Source organism: Aptenodytes patagonicus, chromosome 16, assembly GCF_965638725.1.
Source record: "Aptenodytes patagonicus chromosome 16, bAptPat1.pri.cur, whole genome shotgun sequence".
In the NCBI taxonomy this organism is placed as follows: Eukaryota; Metazoa; Chordata; class Aves; order Sphenisciformes; family Spheniscidae; genus Aptenodytes; species Aptenodytes patagonicus.
In genome coordinates, this window is record NC_134964.1 from 12,419,583 (window position 1) to 12,432,444 (window position 12,862).

Below are 12,862 nucleotides of genomic sequence, written 5' to 3' on the forward strand. Positions count from 1 at the left end.
GCCAGAGAGGGGACACATCCCCAGCGGGACACATGGGGCCGCCGGCATCTCCCCCCACATCTCCCGAACTCCAACAGCAATAATCCTATCTGCCTGTATGCCTTAACCAGCTGAAGCAGCCGGGGCAGAGCTGGATGCTTTGCGGAGCCTCTCAGCTGCCCAGTGAAGGATTTGCTCGTTGGCGAGGCAAAGCAGTGCCTGAGCTGCCCCAGCCATGGCAGGGGGACCTGGCAGGGCTCCAGGGCCAGCAGCAGCCCCCAGGACAGGCAGCCATAGGGGAAAGGACGCTTTGGACAAAGGAGAAGCTGGGATGGAGTGGGGGACAGCCTGGGGAGCTGGGCACTGGTCTGTGCTGGGTGGCAGTATCCACTGGAGCTGTAAGTGTTGCCCATGGGACATGGTCTGAGAACAGTCAACTCATTGCACCTCAGGCACTTTGTGGGGCTTGAACTGGCCGAGCCTGGCCACTGCTGGGCTCGGGAAAGGTGACCCCAGACCTTCAGCCTCGCACAGTTCCCGCTGAGGACCCCATGTCACAAATCTGCCGGCCTCAGCGCTGGCAGGGGCTGGGTTATATCAGATCCCTGCCCAGACTGACGTTTGCCTCCAGCGAGCCACCATCTCGTACCCCCACCTCGCTGCCTCCTTTCCTGGCTGGCCGAGGGCGGCGTTTGGGGCAGGACCTGCCATCTGCACGCAAGATCCGCTGCTCACACCTACCCATGGTCCCCATCCAAGTGCTGCGCTGACAGCAGCGGCAGCAATATTTCATCCTTGTAACCAAATGGGTTGAATCATGGCTGTGCAGAGTCCTCAAGATGTGGCTCCCATGAAGCTCTGTGTGTCCCCAGCAAGGGCGTGGGGAGGGATGGGACTGGGGGGGATGCAGGGAGGGATGTGGCTGGAGGACATGTAAGGAGGTGTGGGACTGGGATGGATGGGTTTGGGGAGGGTGTAGGGCTGGGTCTGGGAGGGATACGGGAGGCCGTGCAGGGAAGGATGGGGCTGGGAGAGGTATAGGGAAAGATGGGGCTGGTAGGGATGCAGGGAGTGCAGGTCTGTGAAGGATGTGGCAGGGCAATGCTGTGGGAGGTGTACGGAGAGGCAAGGGTCTAGGAGGGCTTTGGGGAGTGGGGGTCCACGGGCAACAGCTCTGGGGGGGATGTGGCAGAGCAATGGCTCTGGGAGGGGACGACTGGCCCGGGCAGAGCCCCTCAGCGCTCCCTGCCCAGCCCCAGCAGCGAGGCTTTGCAGATGGGGACACCCCATGGCTCTGCCCTGGGGCAGGGCCCCGATGACTCCGTGCTGGCGTGTCCCCCAGCTGCTGGCAGTGCCGGCAGCCGGGCCAGCTGAGACTCGGCTTGCCTGGTACGCGCCGTGTCCCGGCAGCCTGCCGGGATGATGCAACAGCCGGGAAAGCAAAGCCACTCGGTGCCGTGCCGCCGCTCTGCGGCATGGCCGGGGGGACTCTCCCCTCAGGATTAAGCGGGTCTGGATGAAGCCGAGCGCAGCGTATGGCCACAGCTGCTGCCCTTGCAATGCCTGCAGCAGCCTGGGGATGATTTTCAGGGAGGGGGGAGGTTGGGGACTGACCGCTCGATCTACAGCCGTGTGTCACCGATACACAGCGCTCTCCTGGGACGTACCCAGGTGGCCCAGCGGGATTGCAACCCAGACAGCCCAGGCAAGGGCAGGTCAGGTGAAAGCTTCAGGACAAGGAGCTTCATTAGGGCAGCGGCTGCCACCAGCCGGCAGCCACATCCCACCGCCCGCCGCGGGATTTAATTCCATGCTCTACGTGTCAGCCCCGGGCGACACCTCGGCGCAGGGACCACGCTGCCTGGCCAGAGGGATGGCCAGATCCAGGGCCAGGGGAAGGGCTGACACTTAACAGGATATTTCTTCTAGCATGAAGGCAGCAAAAACCTCTGTTGTACTCAACAAGGGGTTCACTTCATTCACCTTCCCTTTATCCTGCACCGAAAGTCCCCCTCCGAGCTGGCTGTATCCAGCCATACGGAGACCTTTTTCGATAAATGTAGCTATTTTTATTGACTAATCTGAGTGCTGACTTCGGCGCCTGGGCAATATTTGCCAAATTGCTTCCTTCAACAGACTTTGCCAGCGATTCGTAAAAATACTTGTTTGCAGCTCAACTTGCCTGTCAAAAGCAGAGACACCCTGAAACGCTGATTTTCTTGATTATTGGCCGGCTGCTCACGGAGTGCAGGGATGACCCCTTAGGCACCCTGGATCTGCTTGTGCCCATTTTCCTGGGGGTCCTTAACGATGGACGTGGAGGGCCCAGGAGATGTGGGAAACTGCTGCGACAGCAGCCACGGCCCTGATGCCGGCTCGGGAGCCTGTCTCTGACCCATCATCCCCCCAGGATGTGGAAGGGGACACCCAGGCACCACATGCCCTGTCCCCCGTGGGACACCGTGGGTTGGGGGGTTGTCAGGACCCTTGTGTGTTTTCCAGCCAACCCCAGCTGGAAGGGAGGGCTGGGGTTATCCTTCCCTTATTTTGACTACGGGGACTGCAGACCCCACAGGATGGCAGGACAGGGAGGACAGCCCTCCTGCCTCATGCCAGCATGTCCGGGCAGATGCACTTTGTGCCGAGCATCCTCCTCTCGATAACCCACTTGGGTTTCTTTGGTCGGTGACCCACCGAGCGGTCCCGGGTGGTGGAGCGGCTCTGCCTGCCAAGTCTCCACTCACAGCACCACGCCGACTGAGTGGTTGTAAGACCCTGGAAAAATCGTTAAATGAACCAAAATCAAGTTTTTAGTGCTCCTTTTATTGAGCTTCTCCTTTCCGTGCTGCTCCAGGATGTGTGTTGTTGCAGGGCTAGAAGCTGACCTGCACTTGTTCCCATTAAAGACGCCAACCCCTCTGTAATCTCAGCTCTCCAGGAGCCAGGGCTTGGAGGAAACAACCCAAACTGCAACACAACCTGGCAGCCAAAACCATGGGGAACATCCCATTTTGATAAAGGGCCCCAAATCCCTAACCCCAGCGGCCTTTTCTGCTATCATTGCAGGGTTTCTGTGCTGTGTCCCCCAGAATAAGGCTTGAGGGAGCTGCCTGGTAAAAAGGCAGCCAGAGGGGATGGTGTAAAGGAGCCAGGCAACACGCTCTGCTGCAGAGGATGCTGGTGATAAAACGTCCCGGGGGACACATGGCTCATGGCACGGCAGAGACAGGTCACGGGGACCGTGGAGGGTCTACATCGGGTTTGTGTGCTTCCCCTGAGGGGCTGGTGTGGGCACTGGGGTGGGGGGACAATCAAGGGGACAATCTGCCTTTGTTTGGCCACGTTTGATGGTAGGGTTTGATGATGGGTCCCTTCTGGGTTTTGATATGCTGCTCACCATCCTGGCCCTGTCCCCAGGAAGGGTCTGCTGAGCCGCCGGGCTGGCAGGACCCCCAAAGTGAGCCCCGGGTGAGCGCAGCCCAGGCGGCGCAGGGCTCTGCACAGGCGAGCGGGCAGCTGCCCACCCCGGCTGCCGCCACTGAATAGATGCCTTCTTCTCCCCCGAGCATCTGCCCGCTTGCTTCAAAGCCGTATTGTTTCTCCATTACGCACATGATGCTGCGGATTACCATTGTGGCAGCTCCCCCCCCCCGCCGTCAACCAGCATCCCAGAGGGTCTGGGGTGGGATGTGAGGTGGTACCAGGGCCAGGGAGATGGGGAGGCATGTGGGGAGGCAGCCCTGGGCCAGGGGAGGGGGATGTGGGCCGGATTTTGCCACCACATCCAGGGGGGTTCATGCAGTCCTGGTCTTGCTCATCATCTCAGGCGATTGCATTTGGGCTGCCCCCAGATTCACTTGAGGCAGCTCCTGCAGTGAGCTGATGCCCTGCTTGGTGGAGGGCATCTTTGGGGGGAAAAAGTGTTGAAGGAGGCCCTGGAGACTGCAGTTACCCTCCCAGGCGTGGGAAAACCCCATGCACCATGGGGCTGTGTGGCTCTGCATGGACTGGATTGTCCAATCCCCAACATTTGGTGTCAGAATAAGGCTCCAAGGGCTCACGCCAGGCTCAGGGTCATTCCTGGGGGGGTTTGTTGCCAGCAGCAGGGAGGCAGGGGCAGGTCAGAGCAGTGATGCCCAGGTACCATGCAGGTCCCTTCGCAAAGCCCACAGCATCTGGTGGGAAAACACGGATCGGAGAGGGGTTTGGGGATGTACCCAGTTGTTCCTTGGTGTTTGATAAGTTTTCATCACTTCAAATGACCGGACCTAAATTTCTGATCGTCAGGAGGATAAGCAGGTCTCATCCATCCTGGTGGGGAAGAGGCAGCATGCCAGCTGGTGGGGACCACCAGCTCCAGGCCGTGGCAGCTCTGCAGAGGCAGGCTCAGGGCTTTTTTTCAGTGCACTCTGGACTTTTTTTTTTTTTTAGGGTGGCCAAAGCACACCCAAGAGCACCACCTCCTGGGCACAGCAAAAAGCACTGAGGAGAAAGCTGGAGGAAGCGCTTCTGCTAGGTGTTTTGGGCCGTCTTGGCTAAATCAGCATCTTGATGGTGGGTCTCCGTCCTGCCAGGTGCCTGACAGACCCCTAGAAGGAAAAGACTCTGAATTCAAGCAAAGCAAGCATGCGAAAAGATGGGGCTTGGGTGCCCCCGAGCTCGTCCATCTTTTCCAGCTATGTGAGTCTATTTTGGTAGCGTGGGACTGGATATAACTCAGACAGGAGCCAGGACCCTTGGACCCTCCACCAGCACGGTGCAGCCCTGGGAAAGTAATTGTGCTTCACTAAGCTTTTTCCCCAGATGGGAATAACTCCCTGGGCTAAGGTCAAACACGGATTTACTTTTTCCGCCCCCTCCCTTCACCTCGCTCCCACCAATGCCAGCTACTCACCCTGTTTAAGCCAGGGCTGGGAAGAGGTGGGAGAATGGGCCGAGCAGAAACTCCTGTAAAGCCTCAGATTTGCAGGCTGAGCATTGCTAAGGGAAAACCCGGGGGAGTTTGGGAGGACTGGCCATGCCCTGGGAGGGATGGGGCAGGCGTGCCCCATCCCAGTGTGATGGGAAAAAGGTGGAAACGGTGTAACTACCCAGCATGGAAAGGAGCTGGAGGAGAGGCAGGAGGGGCAGCATCCCCACCGCACTGCAACCGGACCTGCCCTGCAGCTTCACCAGGGACATGCCGAGACCACTGGGCAGGGACACTGGCCATCACAGCCACCATTTTGTGGACCACTCATGGCACCGAGAGAGGATAACACAGACATGGGCACAGCGATCCCTCCTGCAGCTTTTGGCAATCACTCGTTTACAGACTTCCCAAGCCAGAGACTTCACCCAGCCCAGCCTTTCCAGCAGCCACCGGCCCCGTGGATGGGTTGTGGCTGCATGGCAAAGCACCCCGCGAGCATCTTGCCATCAAGAATAAATCTGGGATTTTTCTCACCAGGATCTTGGCCCCAGCTGAGCGAAGGGATGGGGGGCACATCTCTGCTCATTGGAAATGTCCCTGCGTCATCTGTTTCAATTTGAAGTGCAGCATGGATTTGATATGGAAACATTGAGACCTGTAGTGAATATTTGCCTGGCACCGGGCTCACATATAGATCTATCTTCTGGCTTTGAATGTGTTTTGAAAATAAGCACTTTCACATAACTATGTATAATAACATTTTCCCTCCTCCCCACCTGGTTGCTGAGAGTGGAAAGTTTGGGTAATGCTGTGGAAGACAAGGGCTGTCTCTGCAGCATCCTCCTGTCCTTGCAAAAGGCTGCAAAGCTCTGCCCAAAAGCCATCGCGGTTGCAGGGAAGGGAGCCTGGCCACTCTGACAGCAGGGGCTGTGTCCTCTTCTGGGTCAGAAATGTCCCTTGTTCACTGGAAGCCACCAACCCCAGAGCAGAGAAGGTCTCAGCCGTGGTCCCTGCAGAGAAGCCGAGCCTGGTGCCACCTTCTTGCTTGGATAAAAGGATCCTGGAGCCCTTGGCCCTGCATTGGGTTCGAGGGGGATGAAACACTGGCCATGAGCTGCACTTCTTAAACCCTGAGAAAAAATTACAGGCAGTGTTTAGGGACTCGCTTTTGCCCCTGAACCTGGTTTCTTCTCCTTCAGGCACCAGCAGGCTCAATCCTGTCACACAGAAAAGATGCTGCCACACGTGAAAGTGGGGCAAAGGCACCAAGAAAAGTCGTGCCTGGAAAAGAACGAAACTGCTGACAGAGCCGAGGCCGTGATATGCCAAAATCCCTTTGAATTTGGCGTGGTCAAAGCAGCAAAGGGAGGCAGACTTGTTTTTCCAGTGCCTATGTTTAGCGCTGTGAGCTCATAGTTTCTGACTGCGGAGAGCATTCAAAGTATGGGAAACAGGAATTTCCACCCCGCCTCGGTGCCAGCAGAGAGTAAACTGAAGCTGGGGAGATGCTCGGCTGCCCCAAATCTGCTCTCACTGGCCCAGATCACTTGCCCGGCAGTGGAGATCTTGGTGGGTGCAAGCAGACCTAGCACCTCTAGCAGCTTCAAGGAGGGGCCAAGGGATGGGGACGCTTACCCCGGGGGTGACTCTGCAACCTCAGCCCTGGCACAATCTGTCCGGAGAGGTTTCAACCTCAATTTCTGACCATCTCAAGAAAACTGGGGTAACGAGTGAAGTGGCTTGGCCCCTGATCCTAAACAGAGCTGTGGAAGGTGTTGACGTGCTCTGGGTCTCCTTCCAGCGAGGGACAGGTCTTCATGGCTCAAGAGGTCCCCCCTGGGGCACAAGCCTCCCACCATGGATACTGTCTGCAGAGGGCAGCTGCATTTTGGCAGCTGCCCCAGCACACAGGGTGTCCCGGCGGGGCTGCACCCACCCTTCTCCTTCCAGAAAACAGCCCCATGTTGTAACCACTGCAACCGTTGCGCCCACAAGCAACTGATACTGCTGCCCACGCCTGCAGCCCTGCGCCCTGCCACAGTACCCGGCCACGTGAAACCACCCCTCCTGCCCACGAAAGGACTCCAGGGCCCATCTCATTAGGTTTTGGGTGCCAGGGGTGCATCTCCTCTTCTGCCTGCCCCATAGATCCTGCAGAGCCCTGGCACCTTCTTGAAGTTGAGGAGCACAGGGCTGGGAATGCTTCTGCAGAGCATCTCTCTGCCCCAAGGCAAGACCCCCCCCGTCTGTCCAGGTTTCTCCTGAAGGCTTTCCATGATGGAGACCCCAGGCCCTCCAGGGCATTCAGGCCCCTTGATGGTGCAAATCCATGTCCCGTGGGTGCACTGCCACAGCCAGAGCCGGGGAAGGCGTGCAAGGTAGGGTGCCTTGGGGTCACTGCATCTGCTCTGGAGACCTCCTCTGGATGCGGCGAGTGGTGCGCAGATCCCTGTGGAGCCACTCAGCAAGCCTGAGTGTGGGCTGGCAGCCCTGTGGCCACTGGCCGGGCTGAGGGGTGGCAGGGGTGGCTGGAAAGAGTCGAGATGGCAGCAGGAGCGATCCACCCTGCCGGCAGTTTTTGCAAGGATTTGCAGGGAAGATGCCTCTCGGCTTCTTCCCTGGGGTTCGGGTAGGCCACAGGGAACCTTCTCTATGTAGGTTCCCAGCCTGCACGTGGCCAAATGGTGACTCACGAGCCACCTACAGCTGCTGAGATGGCCAAGCACGGGGCTCCTGCCTGCCCTGAGCCCGAAGGGCTCCTGTTGCTGGCTGGACCACAGTTCCCAGAGATGCTGGAAACCCCCCCAGGGCAGGTGCAAGGCAGCGGTGGCCCCCGTGCCTGCTCGGCTGTGAGTTTGTAGGGCCATGCACTGCCACACTAGGGCTCTGGTGAACATCCAACGATGTAGGACGGGGACTGCAGGGCTGGGGGGATGAGCATTTGGGGGGTGAAGAGGGGAGGGGACACGGGGACAAAGACACGGCCAGGGTGAGGGATGGGGAATAGCGGTGGGTGGAGATGAGAAATGTTTGGCAGGAGCCCAGCCCCGGTGCAGGACACTGCAGCTGACCCTGCTTTGCAGCAACAGAGGGGGCTGTGGTCCCAGCATCCCCTTTAGCGCCTGTTTCATTGGGGTTTGACCCCAGGGATGAGCCCAGATACAGCTTCCCATTACATGAGGGAAAGCAGGCAGGACCGTGCCTCCTGTCCCTGCCCTCCGATGCCTGACGCCGGCTCCTCGCCCACTCCCTGGCCAACCAGGTGAATATCAGGCCTTTAAAACCCGAACAAGTTCCTCCGCATTCACTCCCCAGGAGCTGTCCCTGTCCCTGCTCCAGCTTTTGCGCAACGTGCCTGCATGAAACACGCAGCCAACACCTCCGTGGTATATAGGTGTCCTGGTCCTCTCTCCAGCTGGTGCTTGGTGCTGGGGCTGGGGCACAGCCAGTCCCGCTTCTGGGGACAGCGGTGGAGTGCATGGGGGGGCTCCTGCCCTGGTGCCCTGCAGCAGGTAAGGGGGCTTTGGGGCATGGAGGAGCAGGTGCACGGGCATAGGGTCTCCTTCTGCAGCACTTTGGGTGAGTGTCAAGTCCCTGATCCCTCCTAAACCAGAGCAGGAGCCTGGGTCTTTCTTCTCTTGCCTGGGGAGGGGATGGTTCATTGTGTTCTTGTGGCCATCCTGGTGCAGGGGGTGGCTCCCGTGCAAGAGGGCAGCTAAGGAGGGGATGGCAAAACCTCCAGAAACAGCTGTGAGGATGCTCATGGGCACAGTCATGCGTGAGAAAAGGGGTGCAGGTTGGGCTGGGTCTGAAAATGCTACAAGGTCTGGAAAAACCTGCAGGTTTTATGATGCTCCAGTTCCTGAACTAGTCTAAGAGAAGGGAGCTGAGCTGAGCACCCCTCCTCCCCTCTCCCCTCTCCCCTCTCCCTTCTCCCTTCTCCCTTCTCTCCTCTCCCGTTCCCCCTCTCCCCTCTCCCGTCTCTCTTCTCCCCTTTCCCCTCTTATCTCTTCCTTCCCCCTTCTCCCTTCTCCCTCTCCCTTCATTCTTCTCCCCTCTCATTTCTCCCTTTTCCCGTCTTCCCTCTCCCCTCTCCCTCCCCTGAAGCCGCCACATGAATGCTCCCTGCCCTGGGAGACGCACGGGAGAGCTTCGGACCCAGCCCAGACGCAAGTCTGGGGATCACAGTGGCCCCACTCCCCCTCGCACCCCGGGCCAGGGCGGGGGCCAGGCGAGCCGGCTGGGCTCTGCCCTACCTGCTCTGACTAACAGGAGACGTCGGTCTCTGGGGCTTGCTGCCTGCACCGTGCTCCAGCGTGAGTGAGGAGCACAGCCTGGAGATAGCGGTGGCCTGGCCACCAGCCTGGGACATCCTCCAGCAGCCTGGAAGCGTCCTCGCTGCCTGCCCCGGGTACAGCATGCTCCCTCTCCATCCCTGTGGGGTCTTGTGCTCCCACCTGCCCCACTGACCTGGCCTCCCTCTGCTCCTCCTGGCCCCTCTGCGTCCCCTGGGATGGGATCATCTCCCTTTCCTTGGCAGGTTTCTTTGTGGGATGGGAGTTCCCACCCCCCACGCACCTGGAGCTGGCAGCAGAGCACGGAGGCACTCGTGACACAAGCTGAACCTGCTTTATCTGTACCAGGCGCTGAGCAGGTAGACACAGCTCCATCCAGGGGCTCATGCCCTTTTCTATGTGGTTTTGCAGCCAGGAATTGTTGTCCCCGGTGGCTCTGGAGCTGAGGTCCTTCATCATCTCTCTCTTGCCCCAAGGGCCACACTGAGAGGCTTAATGCTCCTGAAAATGCCCTGTCTTGTTGAGACCACGTCTAGTAGCTGTCCACTGCGTCTGTTAGGGGCAAGAGGGCAAAGGCAAGAGAGCAGGGAGGAGGAGGAGAGATGAAGAGATGGATCATGCTAATTGTTGCAACCGAGACCCTTATTAACCCATCGTGCCTCTTCCTCGCAGCTGGGGAGCACCCGTGGCCGACAGAGCAGGGATGTCTGAGACCTCATCCAGCAAGGAGGGTCCCCCAGCCGAGTGTCCCGTGTGCTACGAGAAGTTTCACCCGCTGGAGGCCACGCACCGCAAGCTCAGCTGCGGGCACACCTTCTGCCACGACTGCCTGGTGAAGTGCTTGCTCTCTGCCAAGCTCAATGGCCAGGTCCAGAGCAGCATCATCTGCCCCGTCTGCCGCTACGTGACTTTCCTCAGCAAGAAGGCGGCTCTATGGCCACCCAAGGTAGGCACCAACCCCCGGACACTGGAGATGCCTCTGTCACCTTCGTCCTTGTCCCATCTGACCAAAATGGAGGCCAGCAACACCTTGGTGGTGCCCAGCCATTTTGTGATGCCAGTGCAGAGCTTTGACCAGTGCTGCAGCATGGGGAATGGCCCCATGGACTCACAGGTGGTCCCAGGAGAGATGGCGCGGGAAGCCCACATCTTTGTCATCAGCGACCACGGGATGCCACTGGTGGACGTGGACTGCGGCTCCCTGGGGAGGAGAAGTAGAGCGGAAACACAGAGCTCGGTGTCATCCAGCTCGGCCCTGGGGGTGAAATGCTGCCAGTCACCCATCGCCCTCGCCATCCTCCTCATCTTGACTGTGGCCATGCTGGCGGCTGTGCTGCCTTGGCTGCTGCTGGTGAAGAGGGACTCATAGCAGGGATGGGATCAGCTCAGCTACTGGAGAGGTGTCACTGACAGACCTAGGGCTGGGACGTCTCTCAAAAGATCCCATGAGAAAGTCCAGAAGCAGCTCCAGGTGAAGCTCTCTCATCTGGCCAGGGACTGAATGGACTTTCAGACCTTTCTGCAGATCTCCTGGCGCTCACAGGCACTGCTGGCATTTTCCACCTCTTTTGCTTAAAATATGGCCAGTCAAACCCTGCCAGTGGGTTTCTCCAGTGTCTTAGCAGAGAGGGTGGTTGCTCCTCCCACACCCTGTGACAGTGTGTGCGGGGAGTGGTGAGGCTGTGCTGGTCCCTCCTCTCCATCTCAGCTCCTGGGGGGCTGTGACCCTGGCACCCAGGAACCCAAAGCCTGGGGACAGCTAAGGGCTCTGTGCATTGGAGGGTCATGCTGCCAGTCTGTGGGGCTTTTGGAGGTCCCCAGGTTCCTGGCTGGCTGTCGAGGTCATCAAGGTATGAGGTGCAGCCACCCTGGAGCAGAAACTCATGGCTTTCCATCCCAAAGTTGTGAGCCTTCAGCTACCAGGCAACAAGAGCAGCAAAACCAGCGGATGGAGAGTGCGATCCTGGCCTCCACGAGCAGACTTTCCCCTCCGTCAGCCAGCATTCCCCTCCCTGCAGAGTGATGGGGTGGGAAGGGACACCAGCTCATCCCCCAGGCAGTCCCGGCCTTGCCCTCCCTCACCCCTCTCTCTGAGATCCCCAGGGTTTTGGCCATCCTCCCGGTGTCACAGGCATCCCTCCTGCCCTGGGGATCCAGGGACAGGCAGTGGGGTGTGGGGCAGGGAGCTAAACCAAAGGTCTGGACTGTATAAGGGTGCAGATTTGGGATCCCACCCTGCTCTCTTTGCTAGAGCCCTGTGCCTCGGCAGAGTGATGTTTCCTCGTCCCTATATCCAGCTCCTGAGGGTTAACACCCGGCGGCACATTTTCACCCATGCCAAACAGGTTAGGCACGGCTCAGCTCCGCATGCCTCCCGGCTTTGACCTCTTTGGCAGCAGTCCCACCCAGGGGAGTCTCAGCCCCTCATCCCAGGGGCCCTGGTTTGGGAGGGGAGTGGACATCTGAGAGGCACAGCTGAGATTTGGGACCCTCCGTGCCTGCTCTCAGGGGAGGGGGGAGTGGGGGCTGCTGGTCACTCCCATGCCAGAGCTGCCCACTGGTGCTGGGCCCCCCATTGTGTTTTTCCCCAGCTGTGCACCCCAATGCAGCATCTGCACCCTCGCTGCCACCTTTGTCCTCCTGACCCAGTCCCTGGCCCTGTGGGTGCTGCTTTCGGCCAGTCATTCGGGAATGTACCCTGAGGGCTGCGGCGCTTTCACGGGCACCTCAACGTGTCCGGGAGCAGGAGCAGGACGTACCTCACCAGCGCCCGTGGAAGGTGACAGCGGGGTGGAGGGCTGGCGCACTGTTCCCATGCCCCTGAAGTGAGGTTCCCGCTGCATGGCTGAGCATCAGGTAGGGCAAACATGGCCAGCAGTGCCACCGAGGCAGCTTTGGGATCAGCCAGAACATTTCAGGGGAACGAATAAGAACCGCTTGGGGCTGGAAAGGGGTGAGCAGTCTGGGGTAGAGGAGCTGATGGCATCCCACCCCTTCCTCTGGGGTTACAACCAGGGCATGGTGTCCTGGCTGGGCTGCTGACTGGCAGGCTTCTCCCTGTGATGCTGTTATTGCACTCCCGCACCCTGTGCCTCAGTTTCCCCACCCACACCCGGGGTGCAATGACACTGACCCCTGCATGAAGCACTGGGAGATCACCTGGTAAAAAGTGCTTGAGACACCACGCTGGAATGGAAATCCTATTTCATAAGAAATGATTACCTGATAATGACGCATCCATGCCTCATTATTTAATAATAAACCTTATTATTAATCTGTCTGGGGAATTAATGCAGGGTGCCAGGGAACCAGCCCCTTGGCAGAGGGCTGCTGGGAGGTGGGAGTGGGGCCCCCCTCCTCTGCACCCCGGGGGCGCTCCCCGGTGGTAGGGCTGGAAGAACCCACTTTCTGCTGCTGTTGCAGCAGAAGGGGCAACGGGGACAGGAAAGAGCTTCAGTGGCAGCACTGGGATGAGATGGGATGTCTTGTGCTGTGTCAGGGTCACGGGCTCCAGCAGGACCAGTGGAGAGGGGACCAAGGCTGGGGTTCTTATCAGCAGGGGCAGCCAGTGCCATGGACCTGGAGGTCTGAAGTGGGGGTCCAGGGGCATCACCCCCTTCGGAGGTGAGGAGGGCGTTTGCCACAGGGTGGCACTGCTTGGCCAGGGATGGCTGCC

The 12,862-nt window shown here is 59.2% G+C and overlaps 1 protein-coding gene across 4 annotated transcripts; it reads left to right on the top strand.

Moving 5' to 3' along the window:
- The first annotated feature begins 8,235 nt into the window (after positions 1-8,235).
- Positions 8,236-12,415, top strand: RNF222 (ring finger protein 222). Of its 4 annotated transcripts, XM_076353633.1 has the most exons (3): positions 8,236-8,403; positions 9,432-9,545; positions 9,859-12,415. In XM_076353633.1, the coding sequence occupies exon 3, from the start codon at positions 9,890-9,892 to the stop codon at positions 10,553-10,555; it is 666 nt and encodes a 221-aa protein (XP_076209748.1). In that variant the 5' UTR covers positions 8,236-8,403; positions 9,432-9,545; positions 9,859-9,889; the 3' UTR covers positions 10,556-12,415. The 4 variants fall into 4 exon arrangements, with proteins under 4 accessions (XP_076209748.1, XP_076209750.1, XP_076209749.1 ...); XM_076353635.1 differs by lacking the exon at positions 9,432-9,545 and having other exon boundaries at positions 8,236-8,470; positions 9,598-12,415; XM_076353634.1 differs by lacking the exon at positions 9,432-9,545 and having other exon boundaries at positions 8,236-8,470.
- Positions 12,416-12,862: the final 447 nt, after the last annotated feature.

Coding starts and splice junctions, on each gene's coding strand:
- RNF222 (XM_076353635.1), top strand. CDS start 9,890: ATGTCTGAGACCTCATCCAGCAAGGAGGGTCCCCCAGCCGAGTGTCCC.